At 40.1% G+C, this 13,781-nt stretch overlaps 1 protein-coding gene across 1 annotated transcript in view; it reads right to left on the bottom strand.

Moving 5' to 3' along the window:
- The window catches only part of UBAC2 (UBA domain containing 2), a 175,446-nt gene that overhangs the window by 15,151 nt on the left and 146,514 nt on the right, over positions 1 to 13,781 (bottom strand). The window contains exon 8 of the mRNA XM_069467057.1: positions 4,139 to 4,261. Within this exon, the coding sequence (XP_069323158.1) occupies positions 4,139 to 4,261 (123 nt within the window). The remainder of the gene's footprint in view (positions 1 to 4,138; positions 4,262 to 13,781) is intronic.

Here is a 13,781-nt window from a genome sequence, read left to right as displayed (position 1 = left end):
TGTCATTCTGGGAAGATCATGGAAAAATGATTCATTTAAAAAAAAAAACCTTAAAGACTTCAATCACACACATTCTACTCGTCCTCCCTTTTTCACACCTTCTTTTTTCAAAGTGTCAAACTAAAAATTATCTCACCTTTAAGTACCTCATATCGTTAACGGCTGTCCCGTGAGGAACGTGACTCACTGTCATATCAAGTAAATAGTAATATAACAGAATTTTGGTATTTCTTTTCACCTGAATTTGAGAGTCGTATCTTGTTTTTTTTTTTTTTTTTTTTTTTGAGACAGAGTCTCACTGTGTTGCCAGGGCTAGAGTGCCGTGATGTCAGCCTAGCTCACAGCAACCTCAAACTCCTGGGCTTAAATGATCCTATTGCCTCAGCCTCCTGAGTAGCTGGGAATACAAGAATGCGTCACCATGCTCGGCTAATTTTTTCTATATATATATTTTAGTTGGCCAGATAATTTCTTTCTATTTTTAGTAGAGACGGGGCCTTGCTCTTGCTCAGGCTGGTCTCGAACTCCTGACCTCGAGCGATCCACCCGCCTCGGCCTCCCAGAGTGCTAGGATTACAGGCGTGAGCCACCGCGCCCGGCCTGTATCTTGTTTTTTTAACTTGTTACTATAAAGATCTTACAAATGCTGAGTTATTGGGTTTTATTTTCTTATCCACAGGGCTAACATCTGTCCGGAATTCTCTAATGGAGGTGGAAGAGAAGGACTATGGCTGCAGAATCCACCTGCCAACTCTGAGAGTTGCTGAAATGATCAGTCTGAGTTGAGAAGCTGCAAGGGGGAGGGGCTGGATCAATTAACCCAGCGTGTTCAGCTGGTTTCTCTGAAAAGCATTTATTGTGGCCTAACCAGGGTGGCAGTGGCTGCCCTGCCCAGGGGCACGTTCTGAGTTCCAGAAAAAGTCAGGTCACAGTTTTGCCGCAGAGGTGGGGTGCCCTGGGTCTGACTGGAGTTGTTTACACTGGGGACAAGGGATGGGGAGGTGATGGCCTGGATGGTGTGACCAACTTCTGAAATGCTGACCTCGACTTGTTTTCTTTGCTGAGAAAAAAACAACACAGGCAGAAGGAAATTTCAACATGTTATTACGGCAATGCTCCAAACTTTTATAGATTTTTTTTTTTAACTTTCTAGTCTGAAATAATTTAAAATTTAGAAAAGTTTCAAGAATAGTACAAGAACCCCTGCTTCCCCTTCACCCAGATTCACCAACTGTTATTTTGCCATGATTGCATTTTCTCTTTGTACACACAGACGCAAACACACGTGCATATGCACACACATGCTCACATGTATTGTCCTGAGCCATTTAAGAGTGGCTGCACACATCACGTCACTTTCCCCCTTAATACTTCAGTGTATATTTACTAAGAGCAAGAACATTCTCTTTCCTAACCACAGTCAGCATACACCAAATCCTGGAAATTTAAAATAATAGTAATGTCCAATCTACAGCCCAATTTCATCAATTGATCCTAAAATGGCCTTTCAGTAAAAAACTTTGTTTCCAGTGCAGAATCCAGTCCAGGATCACGTACTACATTTAAATAGCATGGCTCCCTTGTCTCCTTTAATCTGAAAGTTTGTGACATTGGTATTTTTGAAGAACACAGGTCAGGTATCCTATAGAACTGCGGTTCCCAACCTCCAGTCTACAGCCTGGTCTGTGGCCTGTTAGGAACTGGGCCATGTGTCACTGCCTGAGGTCCCCATCCCCTGTGGAAAAATTGTCTTTCATGAAACTTAGGAACTGGGCTGCACAGCAGGAAGGGAGTGGTGGGTGAGCAAGTGAAGCTTCACCTGTATTTACAGCCGCTCCCCATCGCTCACATCACTGAGCTAGGCCTGCCCCACCCCACATCTGTGGAAAAACTGTCTTCTATGAAACCGGCCTCAGTGCTGAAAAGGTTGGGGACCAATGCTACAGAATGTTCCTCAAATTGGGTTTGTCAGATTTTCCTTCATGATCAAAGTTATGCACATTGATTGTAACACACAACTGATATCATCTTTTTCAGGATATAAACACAATGACTCTTTGTTCCATTATAGGAATGTTAATTTTGATAACCTGGTTAGATGGTATCCAATTTCTCCACTGCACAGTTACTCTTTTCCTTTTGTATAAATAAGTAACTTGTGGGGAGATAATCTGAGAGTACAGATGCTCCTCGACTTAGGACGGGGTTACATAACATCGCAATAAATGCATTGTAAGTTGAAAATACCGTAAGTCGAAAATGCACTTAATACACCTAAGCTACAGAACACCACAGCTTAACCTAGCCTACCTTACACATGCTCAGAATACTTACAGTGGCCTTCAGTTGGGCAAATCATCTAACGCAAATCTTATAAAAGAGTACTGAATATCTCATGTAATTTACTGAACACTGTACTGAAAGTGAGAAACAGAGTGGCTTGCTGCAGCTGCCCAGCACCGAGAGAGCATCATTACCACATACTGTTAGCCCAGGAAAAGATCAAAATTAAAAATTCTAAGTATGGCTTCTACTGAATGCGTATTGCTTTCGCACCACTGTAAAGTTGAAAGTCGAACCACCATAAGTTGGGATGTCTGTATTTAAATAGCTTAGTCTTTTTTTTTTTTTTTTTGAGACAGAGTCTTGCGCTGTTGGCCAGGCTGGAGTGCAGTGGCATCATTGTAGCTCACTGCAACCTCAAACTCTTGGTCTCAAGCGATCTCCATTTCTTGCCTCAGCCTCTTGAGTAGTTGGAACTACAGGCACGTGCCACGACATCTGGCTAATTTTTCTTAAATGGCTTAGTCTTCATATATTGATGATAATTTCCTGAATTGATTTCTACTGTGATGGCTGCAAAATTGTAATTTTCCAATGCCACCATTCTTTGCATATTTATTATTTGACCTTCTACTTAGGAAAACCACTTCTTTCCCCCCCATGCCTGTGTTATATAAATATCTATCACCTAATATCAGTATTATCTTGCATTCCTCCCCCCTCCACCCCATGAGCCATATTATGCTACCGTCCTCACTTGTTTTGATGCTCAAAGCTGATGTCCCAGATGTGGCCAGTGGAACCCCTGTTAGCTGGCTCCAGAGTCCTTCTGACATGCCCCACCAACTACTGTGTATTTCCTCACTTCTTGGCACAAGATGTTCCAGAGTTATCTTGTACATTCCCTACTGTGGGCCTGCGATCCACCATTTCTCTAAAGAGATCTGGTTCCTTTCAGTGGGGAAAAGTGTTTAGAAACCAGATCTGGGCACTAGGTCTGCTCATTGCTACTGGGATGCCACTGCCTCTGAGCCCTTCCAGTCAGGGCGAGGTTTGTGTACACACACACAGATTCATCAAAGCATGAGTTTATACTCATACTGATACTTCGTTTCCAACCCCAAAGAGTTCTTCCTTGCCTTCTCCGGCTCATTTGTATTTTCCTTCTTCTATAGTAAGATCAACAAATTTTCTCATTTGTTCAAATCTACATTATACACAACATAATTTAGGAATTGGTGTACTCATACCATTATGAAAAATAATCCTATGACGAATAGTTTAAGATTTGTTAGCAGTTTTCTTCTTCTTCTTCTTTAGACTGAAGGTATAGTATATTCAAAAGTTACTGAAATTACTTTCCTTCCCTTCAACGTGACTGTATCATTCCTTTGAAATATAGTTGGATCATCTGCTTGTTTCTTTTCAGTTTTACATTTGTCCCTGTCCTCGTTGATTTGCTTTTTGAATATGTAAAACATTAATATGATTCAAAACCACGCAAAAGTCAAACCACACCAGAGATGTACTCAGAGAAGTGCCACCCCCCCATCCTTCTACCTCCTCCCCCGCTCCCCTTTGTAGGGAACCAACGTCATTATTTCTCGCGCAGTATATATAAAGTATGAGAGATTTTAAAATAAGCCCCCAATACATTTTGTTTTCAAATCATGCCTTCCTCAAACTCATAAGACCCATAGCAGCCAATAAAAGCCCGAAGTCTCTGCCACTGGTAGCAGCTGAACTGCTATCAGAATCTTTGTATTTACATGCTTGATTACTTTCAAGTCTGTTGACAAAACCGCTGGCAGTTTGAGGCATGGATTTAGGATAAGCACCAGGCGTTACTGATTACCTGCTCCTCAGAAACCTCTAGAGGAGGGGAGGCTGCTTGTTCAGACCGCCGACCATCCTGATAGTTTATATTTCGTCGCTGACGTAAAGGAGGGAAAAGACGATTCCAATTGATCATTCCTCCCTAAAAAGAGATCAACACACGATTATCAGACACAGAGGGAGCAGAAGCATCATGATGCCTGAAAGAGCTTTCTGTCGATGAAGTCACATCTACAGACTGGGAAGTGAACTGTCACATCGGTCTGCCCTAGGCAAGCAATTCAAATCCTAACATATAATAACACCCTGCAATCCATAAGAGAAAACTGGCAGCCTGCGGTAGGTGCACAGGAGAAAAGAAGGTAACGGGCAGTGTAAACGCTGTTTGTGCAATTTGGCTCTGGAAGGCAGCGGGAGGCACATTCGGACATTCCTAATCTCAGCCCTGTTGTTCCCACGGACACTGCCCAGCTCCAGTTGACCCTTAGGAGCTCAGGGTTTTGCAGGGTGTGACAAGAAGGAAGCCATTGGAGAGGAGGCTAATTCACTGCAGGCAACAAGAATGCTGAAGTTTTCCTTAGCAGCTCTTTAAAATGCTCCTCCTCCCTCTTCTCCCCTTCTCGCCTTCTCCTTTTATTTAAGTGAATTCTGAGTGTGCATAGTGGAGGGTGACTGCAGGCTGTGATAAAACCTAGCTTCAGTGTTAGGTTAGAGAATGCAAAGGGAAATCTTACAAACAGGGCAAAACGTTCAGAAGTCAGGATCGGTAGCCACCCTCTTGAGGGTGGCTCTATGGATACTGCAGACTGATGGCCACGCCACTCCTTACTTAGTCTACGTCAACCATGAATAAAAGTCACCATGTGAAAAAAGATGCATCACATAACACTCTTAACAAAATCCATGTTTTGTTTTTAGCTTTGTGCCAATCTTTGAATGTATTAATTTACATCTCTATTTCTAGATTTCTAGTTCTGAAAAAATTATAGACTAACTTGAAAATTGTCCTACTGTAAAGATCTAACAATGTCAGATAAAATATTTTAAAATATTTTACATGCATAGCTGAACCTAAGAAAAGAAAAGGAGGTCCCAGGGTGCCAGGAACAAGTGGGCTGGGAAGCAGAGCAGTGAGCGAATGAGCCGCCAAGGGTGGGCTGAAGGGTGAACCCAGGTCCGCTAACCCAGAACCACTTGGCTTTTATCACTTATTTGGGTTGAGGCCTTGGGTCTGAAAGAGGTAGTAATTTTGAGCTCAATTATCTGCCTAAAGATATAACTTTTAAATGGCAGCACCTTTGGTGAAAGAGAAGTTGACAAAAATCAAACCAAAAGTCTACCTTCCTCAGGGGAGGGAGCAGGAATCTTGGTCCTGCCTGAGAATTGAGAACTGCGGGCAAATTTGGGGTTCAAATTTGTCACTATATATGGCCACTATATATGTGGCCTCAGAACCCATCATAAAGTTACATAAACATTGGTTCTTGGATGGAGAAGGATATATCTAAGGAGCCAGGAAAAAGCAAATGCAAAATTACCCTGGAGAGATACTCTCTTACCCTGGTGTTATGTGGGATTTATAGATAAAGCTCCCATAGGGAAAGACTTAGAATCCAAAATTATAAAATCAATGAGGAAACAACCCATCATAAGCAAGAGTCAGCATGCACAGCAAATAGCATGACTACATTCCCACAGACGTAAATACAGAATCATCTGAAAATGACTTTAAATTTTAAAAAGACTAAGATATAAAAAGAGGACTTTAAAAAAAGAAAAGCATAAGGTATTATGGGGAAAAAACAGGTAGATCTGAAAAAAAGTTAGGGAAATCAAAGCCACTCCCACCTCCCTCCCCTCAACAGACAAACCTACAATATAGACATAGACAAGTCTGATGTAAAGAAACAGAAAAAGAAATAACAGAGAAAAACTAAACAAAGAAAGCTAATATTCCTATAGTCATGTCAAATAAATAGGCCTCAAGGGCAAAAAGACATTAGGGATAAAATTGCTAGAATACAGCAACATATTTATATATATTAAAGTACAGAAAGCAAAAGTTATTAGAATTACAAGAAAAGTGGAAACATCCAGACACATATTTAATTTTCAGTATATAACTCAGAAATTGATACATCAAACCAACAAAAAATGATATGGAAAACAAATACAAGTTTGTCTAAATGGAGATATATAGACTGCACTTGATATGGAGAATATACATTCTTTTCCATCATACACAAGACATTGACAAAAAGTGTCTGTGCACTAGGTCCTATATGAAATGTCTACAAATACCGAAACATAAACATTATACAGATTTGTTTCTTTAAACTATTAGAAATCTTTTCTTATTATGCTCCTTCAAAATACTCATGCCTAGTTTTGGGCCTAACTTCAAGAAGTCTAGTCCCACCAACATACATATGCATGCACTCACTTTTGAATTTTGAGTATATAGCAGTTAGGAATTGGTTTAGCTCCAAATGACAGGTAACACAAAATACTAATAACAGAGACTTAAAACAGGGTAGAAGCTGGTGTCTCTCTCATGCAGAAGTCTAGATGCAGGCAGCCCAGGCTGGTGGGGCAGTGTCCTGAAGCCATCAGCCCTTGGCTCCTGTGTCCTGCTGCTCCTTAGAACAGGGCTTCTCCCTTGTCCTCCAAGAAGGGGCCCCTGCCTAAAGAACTCTTCCTGGAAGTCCTGCATGCCTTTCCCCTTACATGTCACTGGCAGAACCCAGATTTTGTGGTGGGACGCTGAGAAATGTAGTAGCTGTGTGTCACAAGGAGAAAAAAATAAACCCAATTTAAAGCAAAGGGAACGTGGATATGGGGAGTCAGCCAGCCGTCTCTGCTACACACTGGAACCGGCAATGGGTGGAGATCACAGTACTGCGCCTCACCAGGCTCAGTTCAGAAATGTGCTGAATCTTTGCATTTATTTAGAGATCTTGCAGATCTTGTTAGATTTACTTCCTAAGTACCTTAAAGTTTTTAATGCTATTTGTAAATAGTAATTTTTTGTACTTGTATTTTCTAAATGATTTCAGTAGAGGGAATGTTACTGAGACTTTTTTAATCTTATGATCTCTTACTAGTTTTCATGCTTTGTAGACACTCTTGGATTTTCTAGGTAGACAGTCACCATCTATGATAATAACAGCTTTGTTTTTCCCATTCCATCCTTATGTGGGGTTTTTGTTTTGGTTTGGTTCTTATTCTCATTATGCTATAACTGGTGTTGAATGAAAGAACTGGTAATAGGCATTCCTATCTGTTTATGAATGCGTACTGAATTTTATCAAATTGTTTTCATATCTACATAGATGAGCATTTGTGGTTTTCTCTTTTAATCTGTTAATGTGTGGATTATGTTATAATGTTTTCTAAGATTCCTGAGATAAATCCTAATATAGTACATCATACTAGATGTTTATTTTTTAAACATTGTTGAGTTTAACTTTGCTAATATTTTATTTAGGATTATTGTATCTACCCATCAGTGAAAACCAAATTGTTCTATAATTTTTTTCTCATAATGGTCTTGGCTAGTTTTAGAAACAATATTATACCAGCCTCAAAAGACTAGATGGGAAGCTCTCCTTCTTTTTCTGTTCTCTAGAACAGTTTGTAGAAGATAGCAAGTCCTTAAAGATTTCACAGACTTCACCTCTAGATTTCTGGCAGGTCGATTTCAAAGTACTGTTTTTATTACATTAAAGTATAACACACATACAAAAAAGTACACATTATATAACAGTCATACAAATGCACTTTTGTGTTTTATTTACTTTGTTCAACATTGTATTTGAGAGATTCGTCCATATTGTTACCTGTAATTGTAGTTCATTCACTCTAACTGCTTTATGGTTATTACATTATGTGAATATGTCATAATTTATCCATTCTACAGCTGATAGGCTTTTGGACAGTTCTAGTCTTTGACTATTACAAATAATGCTGCTGAGAACATTCCAGTCCATGTCTTGCGGTGAACATGTGTTTGCCTTTCTGTTGTCCAAGAGTAGAACTGCTGGGCTGAGCTTTAGTAGATGTTTTGGAACAATTTTCAAAAATGTTTACCAATTTCTATTTCTTCTTGCGTAAGTTTTACTAAGTTATATTTTTCTAGACAATTGTCTGTTTTACCAAAGTTATTGGTATGAATAAAGCAGCTTTAAGATTTTTAAAAATCTGCCATTAGATCCCTTGTATTATTCCTAGCATTATTTGTGCTTCTTTCTTTCTTTTCATTAAGGTTTCCAGGTTCACCTATTAGACTTTTTACCAGCCAACATGGGGTTTTATTGATTTCCTCCCCATTGTGTCTTTGCTTTCCACCTTGCTCATTTATTTCTTTAGAGACAGGGTCTTGTTCTATGGCCCAGGCTGGAGTGCAGTGGCATCATCACAGTTCGCTGCAACCTCAAACTCCTGGCCTTAAGCCTATCCTCCCACCTCGGCCTGCAAAAGTGTTAGGATTACAGGCGTGAGCCACTGTGCCCAGCCTGTTTTCCACTTTATCAACATTAGCTCTCAACTTTCTATTTCATTCTTTCTCATTTCTTTAGATTGTTGTTACTTTCTCTAACTTCCTAAACTGGGTATATACTTCACTCTTTAATTTTCAGTCTCATTTTCTTTATTTAAGCTTGATATTTTAAAATTACATCAACTGCTTACATTATGTTCCACAAACTTTGATGGTAATAGTTTTATTTTATTCACTCTTACATATCTTCTAATTTCCATTATGATTTCTCTCCCTGATGTCCAAATGTGTGAATTTTTATTTTGTTTTTGTTATCATTTTGATACTGATTTCTAATTTAATTGTATGATGGTCAGAGGAGGCATTTTAAGTCAGTGGGAAAAGAACAGATCATTAAATAAACAGTACTGGGACAACTGGTTACAGAGACGGGAAAAGATAAAATTAGACCTTTACTTCACACCACACATAAAAATAACTCAACAGATTAAAGATTTAAATGTGGAAAGCTAAACTGTTAAAACTTTTAGAAGAAATGAGAATATTTTTATGTCATTGAGATAGGAAACGATTTTTAAAACAAAAATAAAAAGCATAAATCATTATGAAAAAGATGGCTAAAAATTACATTACCAGTAAGAGCTTTTGTATTAAAAGTTTAATTGTTGTTGATTAAAAAACCCCCAAAATTAGAAGACAAACTACAGATTAAGAGAAAATGTTTACAACATATATCACCAACAAAGAACAGTATTCAGAATATATAAACACTTATAAATCAATGAGAAAAATAAATGACTCAAGAGAAAAGTAGATAATGTGTGTGAATAGGCAATTTACAAAAGAGAAACCCTGAGCTAATAAACATATAAAAACATGTTCAATCTCACTAGTATTAGTGAAATGCGAATGAAAGCAACAATAATTTATTACATACCCACAAGACTGGCAAAAATAAAAAGCCTAACGATACCAAGTGTGCAGATGATGTGAAGGAAATGGGAACTCTATAAATTCTTGATGCGAGTATAAATGGGCACATGCCTTTTGGAGAGCAACCTGGCAAAATCTAGTGAAACCAATCTGGTCTACGACCCAGCAACTTCATCTGTGTGAGTGGCAAGTGCGGAAGGGGCCATGTATGAAGATGTTATGGGAGCACTGACTATAACATTAAGAAATTGTAAAAAATTTAATTGTTCCAAGTAGGGAAATAATAAGTGGTTCTGTTATATAAAAAACTATTATATGAACAGCTGGAATAAATAAACTAGATCTACATGGGTAAATCTCAAAAATACAATGTTGAATGAATAAAGTTGTATATGTATATGCAATACATTTACATAAATTTTAAAAATACTCAGACCAACAGTATACTATTTTAACTTTTTTTATGGGTCTATAATAGTGGTGACTTTGCCCTCCAGGGGATATCTGGCAATGTCTGGAGACAGTTTTTGTTGTCATGCAAAGGGGGGCGGGGATCAGGGTGGTGGTGCTACTGGCATCTAGTGAGTAGAGGCCAGGGATGCTGCTGAACATCCTACAATGCACAGGGCAGCCCCTCCTATGAAAGAACGGCCTGGGTCATAACGTCAGTAGTGTCTAGGTTGAGAAACTCTGATGTATATGTATGGAGTAGAGATATAAAAACATATATAGACATTATACACACCACACCAGCTACCGACAGCAGGAAGGGGATGAGCCTTTAGCTGCATCCTTTACATTTCATTTCTTAAAAGAGAGTGAGAGTGAAAGAGTGGGCAAAGCAAAACAAAACCCCAATCTCTCTACTCCTGTGATGGTGAAAAAGTGCTTAAAAAGCAGAAAGTTACAGGAGCTCTAGGTTCTAGGATGTTTTGACACTAATCTGCTCTTTATGTACGGTTACACATGAGCCTCTACAAACAGGAAACGTTTCCTTCACCTTGGCTTCTTCAAAAGCAATAACCACATATTTTAAAAAGGAAGAAGGAAACAGCTTGCATTTTGAACAGACATTTAATGAAATATTTATTATTAACTTGTAAGGAGATTTTCAAATGAAATAAAAATCCTTGTGAAAATAAATAAACGATGAATTTTCCAACCGAGGAGCAGTAACAGTTTCTACATTTTATCTAGCAGAAGCTACATGGAACAGAAGCCCACGTTCTACAGGCTTGGGGAGGTTTCTGAAAGGGCTGGTCAGGCAGTGACTACACGAGAGGAGCCACAAGGGCTCACTGGGGTTTTCCTCGGGCATTCGCAGCTCTCACGGCATAGGACGGGCCAGGCACAAGGCTCCCCATGGCCTTTTTATTAATTTTAAAACATTTACTAACTCATTAACAATCACAAACCCATTACTTACTAACATAAAATATTTTTTATAAAAAGTAACCGTGTGTTCCAAAACAGAAGAAGAATGTATGTGGAGTGGCATTGTTTTCCATGTTTGCAAAACTCTTTAGTGTCTGACTTAATAGGAGACAGCTGGGGTCTGTATCTGCTTCTGCACTCAACTCTGTTCTAGTACTTTGGCTTTTGAAGTATATGAAGAAAAGCCAGCCACACACAGATAATATAGTCAGAAAAAAAAAGGGAGAGTACACTAAGAGCCTTGCAGATAACTGTAGAGAGCCTTCTTTGATGCCACTCAACAAGTCCCCACTGCTTTCAGGACGCAATTGAAATTTCTTACTGTAGCTTCTCAGCCTCCCGTCTGCCATTCGAGTTGCCTTTCTCATCACCCACCTCACTTTCTCTACCCGCTCTGGGGAGCCTGTGCTCGTCCCCGAGACTGGGGTTAGGTGCTACTCGACATGCCCTCACATATTCCACTGCCCCCTCCCAGAGCGGCCCTCAGCACATCCTATTTCAACTACACGGTGATTGGCCTGACTATCACAGCGGGCTGTCAGCTCCCTGGGGACTGTCCTGTTTGGAGATTCAGCCAAGTGTATGACCTGGCATATGTAGGTACTCAAGAAATAGCTGCTGAATGGATAAATGCGTGGACACAGACACAGTGAAGCATACTGCTGAGTCTTATGTAGTTCTCCTAGCAAAGACGTGGTGGTTAGTTGGAATATGAAGACCCAGGTGGCAAGAGTCTTGCAAAGCACAGGACTGATGCATACATTCTTCACGGACATGGCAAAAGCCCCCTCCCCAACACAAGAACCAGGAGTTACAAAGAACCAGTGCTAGGAGATCGTGAAACCACAGTGGTAACTCCTCATATAAAAGGGTTACTGGTACTTGGCTGTTCCCAAGTGCTCTGTGGAAGCTGCAACTTTTGGTGTAAGTATGAACATGCTTAGTTTTATTCATTTGCCTTCTATGTGCGGTGCACCGTCCTGGGGCCAGGTGAAAAGGGCTGTGACACAGAGAAATGACTAATTTCCCATGGCCCTCAAAGAGTTTAGTTGAACTGACAAAACAAATGCACGTGAGAAACTAAACAAGAGGCACTTAGACTGAGAGGCATCTTATTAGACACAGAACTACAGTCATGCGTTGCTTAATGATGGGGATATATTATGAGAAATGTGTCCTACGGAAATTTCGTCCTTATCCAAACATCATATAGAATGTTCTTATGCAAATCTAGATGGTGTTGTCTAATACACATCCAGGCTGTATGGTACAGCCTTTTGCTCCTAGGCTATAAACCTGCACAGCCTGTACCTGTACTGAATACTGTAGGCAACTATAACACAGTGCTAAGTATTTGTAAATCTAAACATATCTAAACACAGAAAAGGTAGAGTAAAAATGGAGCACTAGAATCTTATGGGATCATCACTGTATATACGGTCCATCATTGACAAAAATGTCATCATATGATACATGACTATAATAGTAAGTGCAACTCATATAGAGGAAAGAGATATTACTGTAGGCTGCTGTCATCAGCAAAAGCTTTGCTGCAAAACTGAGAAAAAAACAAAACAAAAACCCAAACAAAGCCCACACAAACTAGCAATATATTCATCATTTAGATAAGAGATGGGAGGGTAATACCGGGCTCAGAATGAACTCTATTGCATATCTGAAAAACTTGATTCATTGTTAATGCCTTAAAAATGTGAACCATAGACAGACTCAGAAGACTGAATCTAACTATGTGATGTACCTTTGTACCAAGTGCTATAAAAACGGTATGTTGTACCGTTCTGCACTGCTTAGCAGCACTCTTAGCAGGTATTAGAGAAAATAATAAACCAGAGGGAAAGTAGATGATCGCTTGAACAAAATTCCAGGCTAGTTTTATAGCGCTCAGTTTCACTTTTTATTTGTGGTTTATTGTACTGACCCGATTTGGGGGCTAAGATACTTCAAATCGTACCACTCTTCTCAGCACAATAGAAGACAGTTTCCCCGGTAGTAAGATCAGGAGATACATTACATCCTGTTGCTCAGTTTTGAGAGCCTTTTGGCTTGGGAGATGTAAGTTTCCGATGATACGGCTGTCCTCTGCCACATCATTTCTTCTTCTTTCTTGCTCTAGTCTGCTGGAGTTCCAAGGCCCACAGGCGGTGTTCTAGGGACTGACTGGGGGTGGCAGTGAGGAGAGGTGGGTGTGAAGGCATCTACAGCATTTATCCAGGAAGCTATGCCACAGACTAGGACGTGACACAACAGTCCCTGCAAGGGACACTTCAATTGGCATACATGTCGACAGACATGTGTCCAGGGTCTTGTTTAATGACATTTCTCTTGAGAGGATTGACACATCTAACACAGTGATCTCATGTCTCCTGAGACATGGGTACAGTTTTAACAACAGGTTAAATTAGTGTCAGCATCTCTGCAAACTCAAGACACACATGCATTTTCCCTTTGTTTCAACAAAGCATGGCATCTGGTAAATTCCGTCTAGGAGCCACAGCGGTGCCGGTGCCGGGGAAAGCACTCTGGAGGAAGAGCAGTGGGATTCAAGTTTGGCTTGGCCATTCACCTTGGCAGCAGGCTCTGGGCAAGGGCATGCTGTTCCTGCCCTCCTGGCTGTGTTGGCGCAGACTGGGGTGACTGTCACAGGGGGCTGCGAGGTAGCAGCATGGCACCAGGATTGCTGCTGGCTGAGTCATGTGTCCAGTGTCCTGGCTTTTGTTTGCTTTAAAGAGCTGACTGACCAACGTCTCTCCCCTAATGGGGAACCTCTCATCCAGGG

This window comes from Eulemur rufifrons, chromosome 4, assembly GCF_041146395.1.
Source record: "Eulemur rufifrons isolate Redbay chromosome 4, OSU_ERuf_1, whole genome shotgun sequence".
Taxonomy (NCBI): domain Eukaryota; kingdom Metazoa; phylum Chordata; class Mammalia; order Primates; family Lemuridae; genus Eulemur; species Eulemur rufifrons.
The sequence above is the reverse complement of the archived record's forward strand: the minus strand, read 5'-3'. Positions and strand labels throughout refer to the sequence as shown.